The 18,058-nt window shown below is 50.8% G+C and overlaps 1 protein-coding gene across 1 annotated transcript in view; it reads left to right on the plus strand.

Moving 5' to 3' along the window:
• The first annotated feature begins 3,083 nt into the window (after positions 1–3,083).
• The window catches only part of RIMS3 (regulating synaptic membrane exocytosis 3), a 28,213-nt gene continuing 13,238 nt past the window's right edge, over positions 3,084–18,058 (plus strand). Inside the window, exons 1-3 of the mRNA XM_011977631.1 lie at positions 3,084–3,278; positions 9,005–9,252; positions 14,894–15,035. Coding sequence (XP_011833021.1) covers positions 9,036–9,252; positions 14,894–15,035 — 359 coding nt within the window. The 5' untranslated portion in view covers positions 3,084–3,278; positions 9,005–9,035. The remainder of the gene's footprint in view (positions 3,279–9,004; positions 9,253–14,893; positions 15,036–18,058) is intronic.

Consider the following 18,058-nt stretch of genomic DNA (forward strand, 5'->3'; position numbering starts at 1 on the left):
CTCTTTTTTTTTTTTTTTTTTTTTTTTGACAGAGTCTGGCTCTGTCACCCAGGCTGGAGTGCATTGTTGCGATCTAGGCTCACTACAACTTCCACCTCCTGGGCTCAAGCCATCCTCCCACCTCAGCCTCCCGAGTAGCTGGGACTACACATCAGGCTAATTTTTGTATCTTTTTGTAGAGACGAGGTTTTGCCGTGTTGCTCAGGCTGGTCTCAAATTCCTGGGCTCATGCGATTCACCTGCCTTGGCCCCCCAAAGTGCTAGGATTACAGGCATGAGCCCCATGCCCGGCCCAAGGTGGTACTTTTGAGGACTGAAAAGAAGCAAGTGTGACTGGAATACAGAGTAGGGGCAAGAGGTATGGGACGGACTGGGAGATAGGAGAGGAAGACAGTCCAAAGCAAGTGTGACTGGAATACAGAGTAGGGGCAAGAGGTATGGGACGGGCTGGGAGATAGGAGAGGAAGACAGTCTCTAGGTCACATGGGCTTGTGGGCCTTGGTGAGGGGCTTCTCCTTTGTCCTGCAGGAAATGGGAAGCTAAGGGAGGTTGTCAAGCAGGAGAGATTCATTCTGTTTTGTAGTCTGGCTCCTCCCAAAACTGACTCAGGCTGTGTTGTTCCTCCAAGTCCCTGCTTCTGAGGAAGAACACACAGCCCTGTCCTTAGGAGCCCCTAGCCCAGTGAAGGCCCATGGCGACCCTGTCCTGAGAAGGGGGCATGGCTGTGACCCCAGCAGCCCCTAGTGGAGCCTTCAGGAACCTTGTTCTGAATGGGAGACAGGGCTCACCCAGCCCTGGGTCTGCCTTACCCTTGTGTGTTTTGAGTCCTTATAGTTTGGGTTTGAGTCTGACCACCCCATCTCCTGCACTGCCATGATGACTGTGACTGAGACTGTATCTAGGGTCCATGTGGTGCCCTGAGGCCCCAGGGAACGTCAGGGGCTCAGTCTTCTAGGTCTTGCAGGGACCATGCCTTCAAGCACCCTACTCCCTTCAAGGCATGTCTGCAGTCTGCATTGCCTTCCTACACAGTATCCAGACTCTCTGGGGTCCTCAACCCATCCCTTACCACACCCTCAGAGGGCCACCCCTTTCCTGTGTGTGATGGGAGAGGGCCTGCCCACCCTGCCCAAAGCTGCCTGTGCCTGCCTTGCCCGGGCTGGGTGGGCCAGGCTGGGTGGAGGAGAAGTGGGTCAGCCTGGTAGCCATGGTGACAGCAGCTGCTCCGTGCCAGCCTTCTCTCCTCACCACAAACCTCACCGATGAGCTCCTTTGTCCGGTCTGGCGGGGATGGGGGTCAGGCGAGTGAGATTGGGGACTGTGGTGTGTATGAGTGTGCATGTGTTCAAGCTCACACACACCTGCTCAAAGGTGGGGTGTGTGCCTTAGCCAAGGGAGCCCAGGACTCAGGGTAAGACGCTTCCTGCTTCCCTGCCCACGGAGCCATGGGGCTCTTCCTGCCTCTCTGGACTGGGCAGGGGCCCAGTGGGGAGGGTGTTTGTGGGTGTGTGCAGGTGTCTACACATGTGAGTCCGTGAATGCCTATGGCTGTCGTCGTGGCTGCTTCTGTGTGTCTCTGTGTGTATGAGTGTCTTGGTGGGGGGCGGTGTGCATATCTGTGTGCACATGTGATTGCGTCTTTAAGTGTATATCATTGACACGAGTCTGTGTGATCACACATTTGGAATTCTGTGCCCCATGTCTCTTCCTGCATGTGTGTGTGCACGTGTGTGTGTGTGTATGTGTGTGTGTGTGCGTGCACACATGCCAGCCTGGCTTGGGGGAGACAAAGGTCTGCACAACTAGGAGAGGAGCCGTTGCTCTGTGCTGCCCACACTGGCTGGGTGTGCTTCCTTGGCACAGACTGTCTTCACCACCACAACCACCTACCAACCCATCACCGCCCACCTCTAGACAGGAGAGGCTGGAGCCGAAGGAGCCCCTCTACTCCTTCTGTGAGTGCAGGCACTAGCCTCTGACAAGGGCACAGATCAGCACAGGTGATGCGATGGGCCATCCTGGCACGGGATTAGGTTTGGGCCAGGAGTATCAGATGCCAGACCCACCATCCAGCAGGGGGTCAGGAGCTGAGATGCTGGCACAGCTTCATAGGCCACTTCTCACTTCAACTGAAAAGTGCAGGAACCCTGATCCCAGACTTCTGGAGCACTCAGGGCTGTGGTGGGAGGTGCTGCTCTAGTCCCTGGCCCTTCCCCTGAAGTGGTTGCACCTGGTGTGGACTCCAGACCAATAAGAACTAACACTTGGACAATCCTTTACGATTTATAAAGGGATCTTTTTGGAATAATAATGTAATTGCCCAACTGATGATCATTTACCACATCCCAATCCTTGTTTTGTGATGTTTTATATAAGAATCCTAAAGCAGACATTATCGTCCCCACTTTATAGATGAGGAGCGTTAGGCTCAGGGGATTTGTTAAGGAAGCCCTGTATCATACGGCTTGTAAGTGGCAGATCTAGGTCTTGCACCTAAGTCTGTCTGCCTCCAGAGCATGTGTTTCATTCACTCTGCCTTTCTCTGCTTTTTGCCTCCTGCTCCTCTTTGTCTCATCTGACCCCCAGTCCAGCCGGGAGAGTCGGGGAGGGCCCAGGTGGTGATTAAACTCGTTTTGTAGAGGAGGGAATGGAGGGAATGGTCCAGAGAAGCTGAAGGACCTGCTAAGGATCACATGGCTGGGGCAGAGCCAGGAGTGTGTCACCCAACTGCTGGGCATGTCACAGAGTGTCTGGGGAGGAACACAGACCCCATTAATCAGAGGGAGGTTGGAGGAAGGAAGGATGGGGTCTAGAGCTCCTCAGCAGTTGGTCCTGGGTGAGTCTCTGTACATGTATTAAAAAATCTCACAGTTGTGGGTCTTCAGCAGCTTGGCATCCAAGTGCCTAAAGGAACATTAGGGGGCCCAGGAGTTGTGAAAATTTTACAAGAGGAAACGGAGAATTGAAGAGTTTAAATGATTTGCTCAAGGTCACACAGCTTCTTCAAAGTCTATCTTTTTATGCCACAATCTACTGGAAGCCCTTGAGGGCAGATGCCTTACCTAGCCCTTCCTCTAAGCTCCCCTCTTCCCTTCCAGACCCTTTTGCCACATCGCCTCCTCCTGGGAGCCTGCCCTGATTGCCTTCACCTCATTTCTTGAAAACTGGTGTTTTAGCAGAAGTCGATTGAAGCCTTGTGCAAATGCCCTAGGGGTGTGCTGTTGGGAGGGGCACAGCCCCCTGTGATGCGGAACACCAGGCTCAGATTCATCAATTTGGTGAGTTGGGTTTTCTTCCAGGTGAAGGGTGGGGAGGGAGCACCACCGATAGGTGATTTGAGACCTGAGAGTTAGGGGACTTAGGGCTGAAGCGCTGATTTTGCCACCAATTTTTTGTATTACCCTGGTGCGTCTTTCCCCCATTCTGGGCCTTGATTTCTTGTTCTGCAAAATAAAAGGCTCAGGCTAGAATAGAGACAGCAAGTCAGTTTTAGCTCATGAGCTGTTTCTCATCAGCTGGTGCTGGAGCCCTGTGTTGAGAGGGACTCTGAGGCTGTCTGACCTTGATGGGAAAGAGAGAGGTTAATGGTGTCCACTGTGAGCAGAGGATGGGGAGGGGTGGTAGGAGCCTCAGTTATTTGCAGTCCCTTCCAGCCTAACATGCAGTCCCTTCCAGCCTAACACTTCATCACCCTGTGATGCATTCCTTGGTCTTTACTGTTGGAAAGGTGGGTGGCTAGGTTCATCTTGAGCTTTTGTGTGGCCTTGAACTACCAAAAATTCTCATCTGGGTGGGGCGCGGTAGCTCACACCTGTAATTCCAGCACTTTGGGAGGCCGAGGCGGGCGGATCACGAGGTCAGGAGTTTGAGACCAGCCTGGCCAATATGGCAAAACCCCATCTCTACTAAAAATACAAAAATTAGCTGGACGTAATGGTGGGCACCTGTAGTCCCAGCTATTCAGGAGGCTGAGGCAGGAGAATTGCTTGAATCCGGGAGGCAGAGGTTGCACTGAGTTGAGATTTCTCCTCTGCACTCTAGCCTGGGTGACAGAGCAAGACTCCGTCTCAAAAAAAAAAAAATCATCAGGTTAGACCCACGGTTAAAGGGACTGAGGGGCCCAGGGTAGCCCGGTAGGGCCCTGAGACCTGCTGTTGTCAGGATTCAGGAGAGAGTTTGGAGGGTCCTTTTAGGGTACTGAGACCCCGGGGTAGAGGCCAAACATCCAAGGGCTAAAAAGAAAACACAAAACTTATTCCTGGGGAGCTGGGCAGGTCTCTTCTGGCATGGAGTTTTGGCAGAAGTGGGGGCTGTAGCTGTCTCCCTGGAGGATAAATCGAAGTTTCTCTGCTGCTGTGGTAATAGCTGGGAGTCAGCAGGAAGAACTTCAGAGTGAGGTCTCTGTGACTCACTGAGATCATAGGACGGTTTCCTTCCCTGAGGTGCCATGACCCGGGCTGAGAAAGGGACGGTCTGCTCAGAAGCAGGGAATTGGTGAAGGGACTTGCGTGGGAAGGGTAGAGTTTATTTAGCAATTGTTTGGAATCACCAACATGTGACATGGTGTGCTCTGTGTCCTGCCCGCTCCTCACCACTCTGCCAGTCTCCACCACCTTCCCTTTTCCATCCCTGTGGTCTGATGGCTCAGGGGTTGCTATTCTGTGGATGTCCCTCCTTTTAGGTGCCCTATCTGTAACTTTGGCATGTCTTTCCTGAGCTAGACCTGCTGCCAGAGAAGAAACTAGATCTCTAATTCCGAGTCCTCCGCTCCAGTGTGCATTCATAGACTCAACTCTCCCAGTCAAAAGGAGTTTTAGAGATTACTTAATCTGACCCCTTCATTTTACACCCAGATGAGACAGCCGAGGCCTAGAGGAGTTCACATGAGGAATCTGTTCACATTCGAATCCCACATCCTGATTCCTAACCCTCCTAAGCTGCCCTACCCAGGACTTCTGGCCCACAGGGTCAGTCCTAGGACCTTGGGTCCAGGGCTTTGGGTCTGGCTCCTCCTGCCCCCTTGGGGAGTGGCCTGCAGACTGGGCCCTCCCAAGCATTTTTCAGTTCTCCAGCCCTGCTGGTTGATCCCTAGATGGTTAAAGATGAGAAAATAGCTCTGGATGGTGCAGAGACCTTGATTCCAAACCAACTGCTTGTCAATTCCATTTATTATTCATGAGGAAACATGAGCCCCTGGGTTGGCAGGGTCAGGAATTTTGTCCCTTACCCCCGTCCCTTTCCGCCCCCTGGGGGTGGTACTCTCCTGCTTCCCGGAGGCTGTGCTAGGGAAGCACTTTGCTTCTCCAGCTATGGTCTGGTTGGGATTTCTCCTGCCCTAACTTAGATGCTCATGCCAGCTGTGGGAACCTGGGCCAGAGGGGCTTTTCTCATACAGACACTTTCCTTGTAGTTTTCTCAAAGGGCCCAGAGACCCAGAGCAGAGTCTGAGCTTAAGGGCCGGGCCTCCATTTTTGGTTGAAGGGACAGGGGATGCTAAGCATTCTGTCTCTTTGTGGAAACAAGAGACCTGAGTTCAAGTCCAGGCCTTGCCTCTTCTTAGCTGGCTAGGATGGATAAGTCCTTTACTTCTCTGAGACTGTTTTCTTATCTACAACACAGAGATAACCACATGCCTTCCAGAAATACTGTAAGGAGTAAATTAGACCTACACCGTGGCAGAGTCACAGTATCAGATAAGCCTTCTCCCATCTTCCACCAAAAGACCATGCAGATACCCAAAAAACACACAAACTGGCACTAGAATTGGAAACTCAAAAGAAGAGATCATCATAGGCCCCAGTCCAGGGGGACTTTCCATTAGCTGCAGGGTTGATGGGGGATGGAGAAATACAATCCAGGACTCTGCACACGTCACACGGTGAATGAGATCGGTCCAGGCAGCCACAGAGAAGGCAAAATGAGGCGTTAACTCATCCCCTCTGTCAGCTATACTTTGCCAGGCTGGCAGGAGTTATGCTGACCAGGTGACCATTGTCAGCTGTCTGGGGACTGTCTTCCTTATCCGTCACAATGGTGCTTTTCCTCTTCCACCCGTTCTCCCTCCCCTTTCTGTGTCCTTTTGAAAAGGCGGACTCCTTCAGTGTACCAGGCCCAAGGGCCTACCCAGGGTCAAGCGAAGTGCCCTGAACCCTGGGATGGTCAGCTGCCCCAGGAAAACCACTGTGGGCTAGGACAGAGCCAGGAGGGTGCTGGGTACAGAGGATGCTGGAGCGGCTGGCCTTTTTGGGTTCTTCCTGAGCAGAGGAGACCGACTTCAGCATGGGACTTTGCAGCCAAACTGTGGAGGCCGACAGCTGGAGATCCCACTTCTGTTCAAAACAGAGCCATAGACTCCTGCAGCCCCCTCCCCCAGAATGCTTCTCAGGGCCCTCTGTCCTCTTCCCTAGCACTTAGCATAACCATCATTAAATATTTAACTGTAGAATTAGTTATTTACTGATCTGTCTCCCTCCTGGACTGGAGGCTTTGGGAGGGCAGGACCAAGTTGGTCTGACTCACCGCTGTATCCTTGGCATTCAGCAGGGGCCTGGGAATTTTAGGGGCTTAAATATTTGTTGACTGCAGCTAATAAGGAGAGTAAATGTCAATATTTTAAAAAGGAATTTGACAATATATTCCAAGAATCCAAAAGACATTTATGACCCTGGCATCAGGTAGGATGCTTTTGGAGGTAACAGAGAACTCTGATTCAAACTGGTTTAAGCAATGGAAAATGTATTGTCTCACATCATTGGAAGACCAGTGCAGGGCAGGCCCCAGGTGTGGCCTGAGGTACTTTCTGTCTGAGTGCTGTCTGTTCACAGTAGCACTGGCTTCATCCTAGGGCTGAGCCCTCTCTAGGGTGCAGGAAAGACAAGGACAGAGGGAGAAAGAAGGAGGGCTCCCCACCTCTCTTATAAGCATGGAATCCAAATCTTCCTCCGCTTGGACAAGTAAGAGTTGCCAAGGTGAATGCCATTCACGGATTGCCTTAAATTAATCAAGATCTGCCTCTAAAACAAGGAGTGGGTGGTACCTGGACAAAACCAGCCCTCTGTCAGGAAGCAGAAAGAGGGAGTGTATGCTAGGGAAGCTCCTAGCAGTATCTGTACCCCTGGACCCAGTCGTTCCATTTTGAGGAATCAGTCCTAAAGAAACAAGCAGACAATATCCATGTAGAAAGATGTTTAGGCTGGGTGTGGTGGCTCACACCTGTAATCCCAGCACTTTGAGAGGCCAAGGCTGGTGGATCACTTGAGATTAGGAGTTTGAGACCAGCCTGGTCAACACGGTGGAACCCCGTCTCTACTAAAAATACAAAAAAATTAGCCGGGCATGGTGGCGCATGCCTGTAATCCTAGCTACTCGGATGGCTGAGGCACCAGATTCACTTGAACCTAAGTGGCAGAGGTTGTAGTGAGTCGAGATCGTGCCACTGCACTCCAGCCTGGGTGACAAAGCAAGACTCCATCTCAAAAAAAAAAAAGAAAAAAAGAAAGATGTTTATTGCCGTGTTTATTTAAAAGAGAGGAAAGAAACCAGGCACGGTGGCTCATGTCTATAATCCCAGCACTTTGGGAGGCTGAGGCAGGCAGATCACCTGGGGTTAGGAGTTCGAGACCAGCCTTAACAACATGGTGAAACCCCCCTCTACTAAAAATACAAAATGTTAGCCAGGCATGGTGGTGCAGGACTATAATCCCAGCTACTTGGGAGGCTGAGGCAGGAGAATTGCTTGAACCCAGGAGGTGAAGTTTGCGGTGAGCTGAGATTGCACCACTGCACTTGAGCCTGGGTGACAGAGTGAGGCTCTATCTCAAAAAATAAATAAATAAAAAATAAAAACAAAAGAGAGGAAAGAGAGAAAGAGGAGAGAAACTTGGGCCTGATCTAAGAGGTAAACTATATTGAAATACGTAAGTCAATTATGCTACTTCTATACAATGGAATATCATGGTAGCATACATAGTGTTAATGACATTGGGAAATGCTTATGATGTATTTTTTTTTTGAGACAAGAGTCTCGGTCTGTCACCCAGGCTGGAGTGCAATGGTGCGATCTCAGCTCACTGCGACCTCCGCCTCCTGGGTTCAAGCGATTCTCCTGCCTCAGCCTCCTGAGTAGTTGGGATTATAGGCGCCCACCACCACGCCTGGCTAATTTTTGTATTTTTAGTAGAGATGGGGTTTCACCATATTAGTCAGGCTGGTCTCGAACTCCTGACCTCAAGTGATCCGCCCACCTCAGCCTCCCAAAGTGCTGGAATTGCAGGCGTGAGCCACCGTGCCCAGCCATGATATAATGTTAAATGAAAAAAATACTAGTATATAAAATGATATTTGCAGTATGAGTTCAATTATTTTAAAAAATGCATGGAAGGGTGGCTGGAAGGGAATAGACTAAAATGCCTCTCAAGTAGGGTGATTTTCTTGCTGCTTTGGGCTTTTCTGCAGTATCCCTTTCACACAGAAGGACCCCACCAGAGTCTGCACAGACTGGAGCCAGTTCTGTTCTCCCTGTTATTATTTGCTATGAAAATAATAACCACTAATACTTACTGAATATTTCCCCTAAGCCTGATGGGCACTTCACATGCATTATTTAATTTAATCCTTAGAACAATCCTATGAGCTAAGTGCTTTTATTTCACATCTTGCTGAGGTGTTCACTGAAACCTCAGGATGTTTGTTTGGTCACAAGTTCACACAGCTAGTGTGTAGAGGCCTTTGGAATTCAAGCCCGGGCCATGTGACTCCACAGCCTCGATCCTCTCCATTAAACTAGGTCACCTGTGAGGTTCTTCATAGCCATGTGCTAATAGGAATAGTCCCTTTTATTGAGCCAGAACCTGTGCATGCCCTTGACATTTGTTTGTGCATTTAAACCTTACAGCCTCAGAGAGGTCAAGTGACTAGCCCAAGGTCATGCAGCTAGAAAGTGGTGGGACTGCAGTAGATTCATCCAGGTCTGACGTGGGATCCTTTGTTTCCTGCCCACCTTCAGAGCTGCCTGAGGCCCTGCCGCCCCAGGGACCATGTTTAACGGGGAGCCAGGTCCTGCCTCGTCTGGGGCCTCCAGGAACGTGGTGCGGAGCTCCAGCATTAGCGGTGAAATCTGCGGATCCCAGCAAGCTGGGGGCGGGGCTGGGACCAGCACTGCCAAGAAGCGGAGGAGCAGCCTGGGTGCCAAGATGGTGGCCATCGTGGGCCTGACTCAGTGGAGCAAGAGCACACTCCAGCTTCCGCAGCCTGGTGAGGGGACCTGGGACATCGCAGGGTGGGGGTAGGGGACACTTTGCAAAGACAGACTACCCAGGGACTGCCCTGATGGGTCTGCACTTCCATGCCCACAAACACTTATACGGTGGCCCTTCCCATAACAACAGGTGCTGTTCTAGGTCCAGTAGGTGTATGGACTGATTAAATCTCCATGGAGCTCTATGAGGCAGGTACCAAAGAACAGAAAAGGGAGGTCAGATGTTTCAAACTACACAACTAGTAGGTGGTGGAGCCTGGATTCAAACTCTAGCAGTTGGACTTCTAGCTGATGCTCTTAACCTTTACACTCTACTGTCTCCACACACAGACTTAGACATTAACCAGTAGTTACTTGTTAAACAGGCTTATGTTCCTGGCACTGTGTAAGTGACACCACAATTTTACAGACATACACATCCACAAGATTTAGTCTCAGGTGCCGGTGCAGGGCTCACACCTATAATCCCAGCACTTTGGAGGGAGAAGCGGGAGGGCCACTTGAGCCCAGGAGTTTGAGACCAGCCTGGGGAACATAGTGAGACCCCCTGGTTTAAAAAACAAAAAAGATTCAGTCTTACCTGTAATCTCCCAGTCTCCTAAATACAAATAACTACACAAATGCACTTCTGTAGTCCTATGTATATGTTACGAAGCACAAGGAAGACACACACAAAGATGTGTGACTTGTACAGTTACATAAATAGAGCACTCAGTGGCTCTGGTAAGCTGCCCATATTTCCAGGGAGGCACAATAGAGAAATTCACACTGTGCATGGTCACAGATAAAACCAGTCATGCAAACCACACAGACACGGCCCTCTGATTACACGCACAGACCCAGATCACAGAAACATGTCCCATGTGTGCAGGTGTACATCACAAAGCCACATTCACACACACTATAATAGCTCCATCCTCATCAATGCAGTATCCTTTTTCAGACACCTCGCTGCAGAATCTCAGTTATGTTCAGCCTGGTGGGTGACCACCTTGTGACATACATAGACCCCACAACACAGAGGAGCCAGCCCTCCCCACCAAGACCTCCTCACTTTGTGGCATCAGCCCAGACACCAGCTGGTTTTGTTTTAAAATCTCTTCCTGCTTATTTTGTTCAGAGTAACAACTTCCCCAGAAACCTTCAAATAGGCAGCTGGATGGGATGGTGAGGGGGCGGGGGCTCCGGAGGATCTGGGGAGAATGCTCATCAAGGCTCCCAGTTGGGGCTGGGGGTGGGGGACTTTTCCAGGCCTTAAAATAGATTTTTACAAAGCCCTCGACAGGAGCACGTGGGCTGGTCTTTTCCAGCAATCAAGCTGTGATGTGGTTTCTGGCTGGGGAAAGCTATTATAGATGGGGAAGGGGCTTGAGGTTATCAGAGTCCTAGAGTGGGCGTGGCCTCTGTGAATATGTAGTTTAGGCCTGGTACTAGAGAGTCAGGAAGATGGGGACTTGGGGATCTAGAAGTTGGGCTGGGACAAGGAGGGGGCTGAGATAGGACCAAGGAGTGAGATTAAGATTAGGAGGTCATGGAGGTGTTGGACCCCAGGATTCTGGCTCTAGGGGACCAAGCCCAGGAATCCAGCTGATTCAGTTTCAGACCCAAAGGCTTCTTCATGCCCAAAGTGATTTGGAGGGACAGTCTTCCAAGGCCAGGATAGGGACCTGAGTCACTGGGAGAAACTTCTAGTGGTCTGCCTTGACTTTACAGGCTGCAGGCAGGGATTGGAGCAGATACCAGGAAGACCTTTCATCTCGAGAAGAGATGAATGATGTTGGGGCTTCTGAATCCCTTGTCTCCTTGGTATGCAAGGGCATGGCTGAAGGACTGGAGCTAGGGGAACTGCCCAGATGCCCTTCTAACTGAAGGTGTCTGTGAATCAGCTAATTGCTGAAAGTCAGAGCGGGGAGGGTCCCTTGAGATCATCTAGTACACCGTACTTAAGTTATTGATGAGGCATCCAGAGCCTGGGGAGAAAGCATGTCCCTGGAGAACAACCTCAAGTTCAGATCCACCCCCTGTCATTTACTAGCCGGGTGACTAAGGCAAGTTACTTCACCTCTCTGAGCCTGCTGCCTTGTTCCTAGAATGAGGGCAGTGATACATGCTTTGCAGAGTTATCCAGGGGATTAAATGAGATAGGGTGTGCAAAGGCACCCAGCTTCATGCCTGGTACATAGGGTAGGCACTCAGCGAAGTGTTGATGCTATTATTACCACCTGCCATTGTACCATAAGGGCAAAAGAGAAGTGAGTTCTCAGCCTCCATACCTCTGCTCCTTCCCTGTAGCATACTCCTCTCCATCTAGAATTCCTTCTCCATTTTTTGCCCCCATGCCTTGAGGATGCCAGTATCCCAGCTCGGGCCCTCCTCATGGGTGGGAGCATCTGGTGCCAGAGGAATATATGAGGCAGACTCATGGGCATTGGCTCTGGAAACTGTTCTGGGAAAGACCCTAGAAGGGTGCCCCCACTCACAACAGATGGGATAGTTCCATTCCCTGCAGGGCTGGGCTGTGTGAAGTTGGGAGGAATTCCCCTCCTGGACTCGGTCTTCTGGGCTCAGGTCTGCCCTTCCCAGGGCCTCCTTCCTCCTAGTGTGTCCGTACTCTGCATTGGCTAGAGCCCTGCCCATCCTTCTTTGTTTCAAAGCCCCTGCCCTAGTACAGGACCCATAATATCTAGCCTGGACGATTGCACCACCCTCCTCTCTAGTTCTCCTGCCTCCTGCCTGCCTTCTTCCAGTTTATTCCTTAAGTTGCCCTAGAGTGGACTTACAAAATCTCACTTTAGAGGGTGAGTCCTGGCTCTGTAACTCACCATAGGACCTCTGGAAATATACTTTTCCGCTGGGCCTCAGTTTCCTCTTCTGTAAAATGGAGCTAAAATGCTCTCTCCCAGTTTCCTTTTGGATCTAACATTCACTAAGTCGTGGGAGCAGTGAGGAGGGTGGGGTCAGAGCTTTGGGTCCAGGACACAGGTGGGTTCTGGTCTGGCAATTGGCTGGGTCTACACAGGACCATCCTGGGCTGTCCTAGCCCCTGCCCAAACAGAGCTAGTATTTTAGTATTTTTCAGTACCAGGGACAGCGGCTTTCCCCTTCTGGACTCTGGGATCTGGGTCAGGGTAGAGAGAGGGCTCAGGACCATTCAGAAGATGCCATAGGGAGTGGTGGTACAGGGTGTGAGTGCCCCTCCTTTGTTTGTGATGGGACAGATGGGATGGTTCCTGGAGTCTTTTGGTCTCTGGGGCCCATAGAATTATTTCAGGCAACTTGGCCTGTTTCTCTAGAGAGAGAGAGATTATATGAAGTTATTCCTTAAATCAGCAGGGGTTGAGACTATACATGTATGAAGCCAGTGGAGGGATTGTATAGACATGTATGAAGCCAGTGGAGGGATCGTCTCTGAGATTGCAAGAGCTTTCTCCTCCCTCTAAAGTCATGGAACTTCATCTCTGCTGAATCACCTCTCAACTAGATGGGGGATTGGGAGGGGAGTGAAAAGAGCATGACAGCAGACTGGGAGTCTGTGGGCCTGATCTAAGTCCCAGCTCTCTCGGCACCTGGACCTCAAGCTTCCCATCTGTGAAATTTGGGGGAGGGGTAGCCAACGTATCTCTTAAGATTTCAGGATTCTGTGACTCCCCGACTCAGGGTCTCACATTGGGTTAGACAAGTCTTATCTAAGAAGGCAAATTTGCTCCCAAATGGGTCTAAGTTTCCCTAAACTCTGAAAGAGGAGGGTTGGGGTCATGAGGAGGTGAGCCTCAGGCTGTGTGTTATGGGGTAGAGATATGAAGGCGAGAGAGCCCCCACAGACCCATCTGTCTTCTAATTGGGTTAGAGATGATGTGGAGTTAGGGGCCATGGACAGGGGGAGGCCCCACACAGCAGCATTATTACCCAGGCCTGTGTGTGTGAGGTGGGTCAGACACCATTTGTGGGTTTTCATCAACATGTGTGATGAATGGGAGGGTTCAACTTCAAGTGTTACATGCAAAGATCATGTATCCATGACTTGACCGAAGGCGACAGAATACATCATGTGTACGTGTGACCAAGACCTGGTAGGACCATTTGTGACTGTGTGACTGTGATATGAATATGCATGTAGCCTTGTGTATGAGATTACTGTGTTTATATATGTGATTGCTACTGCTCGTGCATGTCTGCGTATGCCTCTCTTTGTGAAAAAAATATGTATGAGCTAATGTGACTCTGTGTGTGTGTGTATGAGAGAGACAGACAGACATATTGATGGTGTCAGGGATTCCAGTATCCCAGAAGCTGGGATGATTTCAGAGAAGACATTCTTCCTCACCCTGCACCCTGTTCTCAGCCTGTTCCACCACCCACCCTCCCATCCACTAGTGATCCTAGACCTCTCAGCTTGCCCTCCTCCAGTAGGGACTTTCTGAAAGACAAGCAGACGAAGCAGGAGGAATAACGTCTTCCTTTTCCCAGGCTGGGTCTTGAACATCCCCTCCCCAGCCCACCACTGGGTGTGGTGGGAGAGAATTGCCAAGGTAACCAGCTCCCTGCTCCCCACTGCTTTCAGGGGCTGTGCTGCCTGTCCTGCCCTGGCCTCCCCCTCCCTGTAGGCAACTCCACTCTTAATTCGCTTGGCCTCTAACCAGTGACAGCAAATGGTTCCTTTGGTGCAGTTCCTATCTGAGGGCCAGTTCCCTCCCCATCAAGCTGCTCCAGCTGCCAAGCTTCAGCGGGGGAAGTCCCTGCAAACCTTCAGCCCGTCTCCCCCGTCCACCCCCCCAGGAGAAGAGGTGTCTAGAGGGACCACACTGCAATGCCGAGGAGGTTGCCATGGAAACCCAGGCAGGATGGTGTGCTGCTGGGAGAGGGAGAGTGTCCCATGCTCCCTGCAAGGCGGAGAGGGAGGCTAGGATATGGGGGTCGAGAGCCTCTGAACAGGCACAGAGACACAGGGGTAAGCTCTCACAGGCCAGCTTTGGGCTTCTTCTGCAGACCTTTTCTCAAAGCCAAAGGCAATTTGGGTCAACCCAGCAGTCCCTCTCTGTCTTGTTTCCCTAATGGCCTCTCCAGCTCTCCACACATGTCCTCTCCATGTTCAGCCCCACCTAGAGAAGGCGGGTTTGTTTGAGAGTGGTCAGGCTTCCCATGGGGACTTTCCTATAGAGCCACCAGAGGTATAAGAGGTGAGTTGTGAGGTCCGGGTGTGATAGGGTCTGAGGGTGCCTGAAAGAGGGAAAGTCAGTCTGAGAATCCCAGAGAAGATGAACTTTCCAGAAGAGAGTGGGAGGAGACACACTTAACCTTTGGGGCAAGGGCTGAAATTGAGCGGGAAGGTGGGCGCCAGGGGAGCCTCATGAGGGTGAGGCGCGGGACCGGCTGCAGATCTGTGGCTCTGCCTGGTGGCGCCATCATGACTCTGCCTGCAGCCATCTTTCTAGTCTGCTTTGTCAGCGTCAGTGTCCTGAGCAGGGTCAGCTCTGAGGTCAGCTCAGCCATGCCCCTGCCTCCAGTCAGAGCCCTGCTCATCCTCCCCATCAACCCCCCCGTGCCAAGAGAGTGACTTTGGCAGGACTCTTAAGAGAAGCCCCATTCATAATCTGACCTTGTTCCCTCTCTGTGCTTGGGGTGGGGGGGTGGTCACAGAAGGGGCCACCAAGAAGCTGCGCAGCAACATCCGCCGGAGCACGGAGACGGGCATCGCGGTGGAGATGCGGAGCCGGGTCACGCGCCAGGGCAGCCGGGAGTCCACCGACGGAAGCACCAACAGCAACAGCTCCGACGGCACGTGCGTGCAGCCCCGCGCTGTGGTCCCCTCCCTCCTCCTCGGTCCTCCAGTCACAGAGCCACTGGGCAGGGTGGGAAAGCCTCCCTGTTTTGTTTCCAACTAAAATGTCTGGGTCCTCTGTGTCTCTGCCTTCCTTCATACCTCTCCCCTCAACACTCTGCCTGGACCCCAGGTCTTCCATCGCTCCCATTGGAATATCCAGATATCCACGAGCTATCAGTTCCTTCTGTATGTTTCAGGAAGAGACCCTTACCTCCCATCTCCCACCACCCACACACTGCCCTGCTCCAGAGGAAAGAGTGGAAAGGAAAATGTGGCCCTAAAATCCTTTTAAATCTAAAACCATTGTTGTGACCCAGATGAGTGGCGTTCTCTCAAGGAGGCTTGCTTAGAGCTGAGGGAAGGAGATTGGACTAGATCAGTGTTTTTCAAACCATGGATGGTGACTCATAGACAGGAAATAAAATAGGTTTAGTGGGTCAAAACCAGCATTAGAAAAAGAAACAGGCATATCTTATGAAGTAAGGATAAATTGCCTTGCGAATTTTTGTTTCCATTTTTTATGTATAGATGCACACAGATCTGTCCTGGGTCATGATGTTAAATCTTTCTTACATGTAGGTTGCATTAAAAAATTTGAAAGTCACTGGGTTAGATATTCCCACAGATCTCTTCCAAGTCTATGAAATTATAGTTGTATGACTAAGATTTTCTGCTTCTGCTTCAAGGCCCAGTGACTTCTAGGCTCAGGACTCTGTGGCTCCATTGTTTGAGATTCAGTGATTGTGTGCCTCACTGCTGCACCTACTTCCATGAATGCGAGTACTCTCAAGCATTTATTACATCTTCCCATGTGCAGAGCACGCCTGGGCATCTCAGATAGGTCATTCTTACACTGGGATCTGCCGGCTGTGATTAGACCAGGAACAGTGATCTCTTTTTTTTTTTTTCCTTTAGAGCCAGGGTCTCATTCTGTTGCCCAGGCTGGAGTGCAGTGGCGCGATCTCGGCTCACTGCAAGCTCCGCCTCCCGGATTCACACCATTCTCCTGCCTCAGCCTCCCGAATAGCTGGGACTACAGGCACCTGCCACCACGCCTGGCTAATTTTTTTTTTTTTTTCCCCGAGACAGAGGCTCTCTCTGTCACCCAGGCTGGAGTGCAGTGGCACGATCTCGCTCACTGCAACCTCCACCTCCCAGGTTCACGCCATTCTTCTGCCTCAGCCTCCTGAGTAGCTGGGACTACAGGCACCTGCCATCATGCCCGGCTAATTTTTTGTATTTTTAGTAGAGACGTGTTCACCTTGTTAACCAGGATGGTCTTGATCTCCTGACCTCGTGATCCGCCCACCTCAGCCTCCCAAAGTGCTGGGATTACAGGCACCTGCCACCATGCCTGGCTATTTTTTGTATTTTTAGTAGAGACGTGTTCACCTTGTTAACCAGGATGGTCTTGATCTCCTGACCTCGTGATCCGCCCACCTCAGCCTCCCAAAGTGCTGGGATTACAGGCGTGAGCCACCGCGCCTGGCCTTGTTTTTCGTTTCTTGTTTCTTGAGACGGAGTTTTGCTCTTGTTGCCCACGCTGGAGTGTAGTGGCGCAATCTCGGCTCACTGCAACCTCTGCCTCCCGGGTTCAAGTGATTCTCCTGCCTCAGCCTCCTGAGTAGCTGCGATTACAGGCATGCGCCACCACACCCAGCTAATTTTGGATTTTTAGTAGAGAGGTGGTTTCTCCATGTTGGTCAGGCTGGTCTCAAACTCCCGACCTCAGTTGATTCGCCCGCCTCGGCCTCCCAAAGTGCTAGGATTACAGGCGTGAGCCACTGCACCCAGCCTAACAGTGATCATTTAACACTTACAGCAACCCTGAGGGTTGTGGGTACTACCACTATCTCTATTTTACAAGTGGAGAAACAGGGAGAGGAAGAGGGTGAGGCACCTTACCCAAGGTCACAGCTATTAAGTGGTGATGGAGTCAGAATTGGAATTAAGGCCGTTTGATTCCATGACCTGTGTTCACAATCTCCACGCTATATCCAGCTCCTAAAATTATGTGACCTTGAGAGTCTAAGTTTCTTTATTTCACCTTCTCAGATATCATTGTCCTAAGAATGTGATATTAGGCTGTTGTTGACCATGGTCAATAAAAGTGGGGCCTTGAAGCCCCTCCCCGTGGGGTGAGGTTGGGCCTAGTCAGGGAGAAACACAGGCTGTCTCTGACAAGCATACACAGCCTACTTTTTCCTCCCTGCCTGCCACTAGACAAGGGAGACTCAAGGCCAAACTATCTAGTAGGAGATTCTTCCTTGGATAGCCTTTTATCTCTGCAGCCAGCAGCCTGGGCCTTTCTAGGAGATGTTAGACCTTTGTTCTATCATAGCCCCTGAGGGTTGGCAGGGCCAGCCCTCCCTCATCTGTCCTTTCTCAGCTGGCCACACCCAGAACATCTAGACTGGAGCACAAGAGAAAAGTAGCACGTTTCCCTTGATGATAACAACAGCAGCAACCAGAACTATCATTTAGTGTTTTCTGTTTGTCTGAAACTTTCCATCTGCCCTAATCCTCAACATATAAAATCCTCAACATATAAAAAAAATTAAAAAAAGACAATGAGTTGGGCATCGTCTCTGTTTTGCAGGCAAGGCAATCTTACCTTTTGGAGCCTCTGTTTTCTCATCTGTAAGACTGGATAATAGCTCCTACCACGCAGAGTGGTTATAAGGATTAAATGATATAACACCTGTGGAACTTTTAATACACCACTGGCACCTGGCCAGCTACCAATCACTGTCAGCTTTTCTTGTTACTGTTTCTAGACCCCCCCCCACAGTCATGGAACAATCACCATCCACCATCACTTGCCATTCACCTCAACCCTGTAATTGTGTTATTTTGGTCTTAGCTGCTATTCTGGGCACCACCTCATGTTTGACATGGATTTCAAACTTACGGTCAACTCAGACCTCAGTTCTTTTTTTTTTTTTTTTTGAGACAGAGTCTCTCTCTGTCGCCCAGGCCGG

The sequence above is a fragment of the Mandrillus leucophaeus genome, unplaced genomic scaffold (genome assembly GCF_000951045.1).
Source record: "Mandrillus leucophaeus isolate KB7577 unplaced genomic scaffold, Mleu.le_1.0 Scaffold182, whole genome shotgun sequence".
NCBI classification, from domain to species: Eukaryota; Metazoa; Chordata; class Mammalia; order Primates; family Cercopithecidae; genus Mandrillus; species Mandrillus leucophaeus.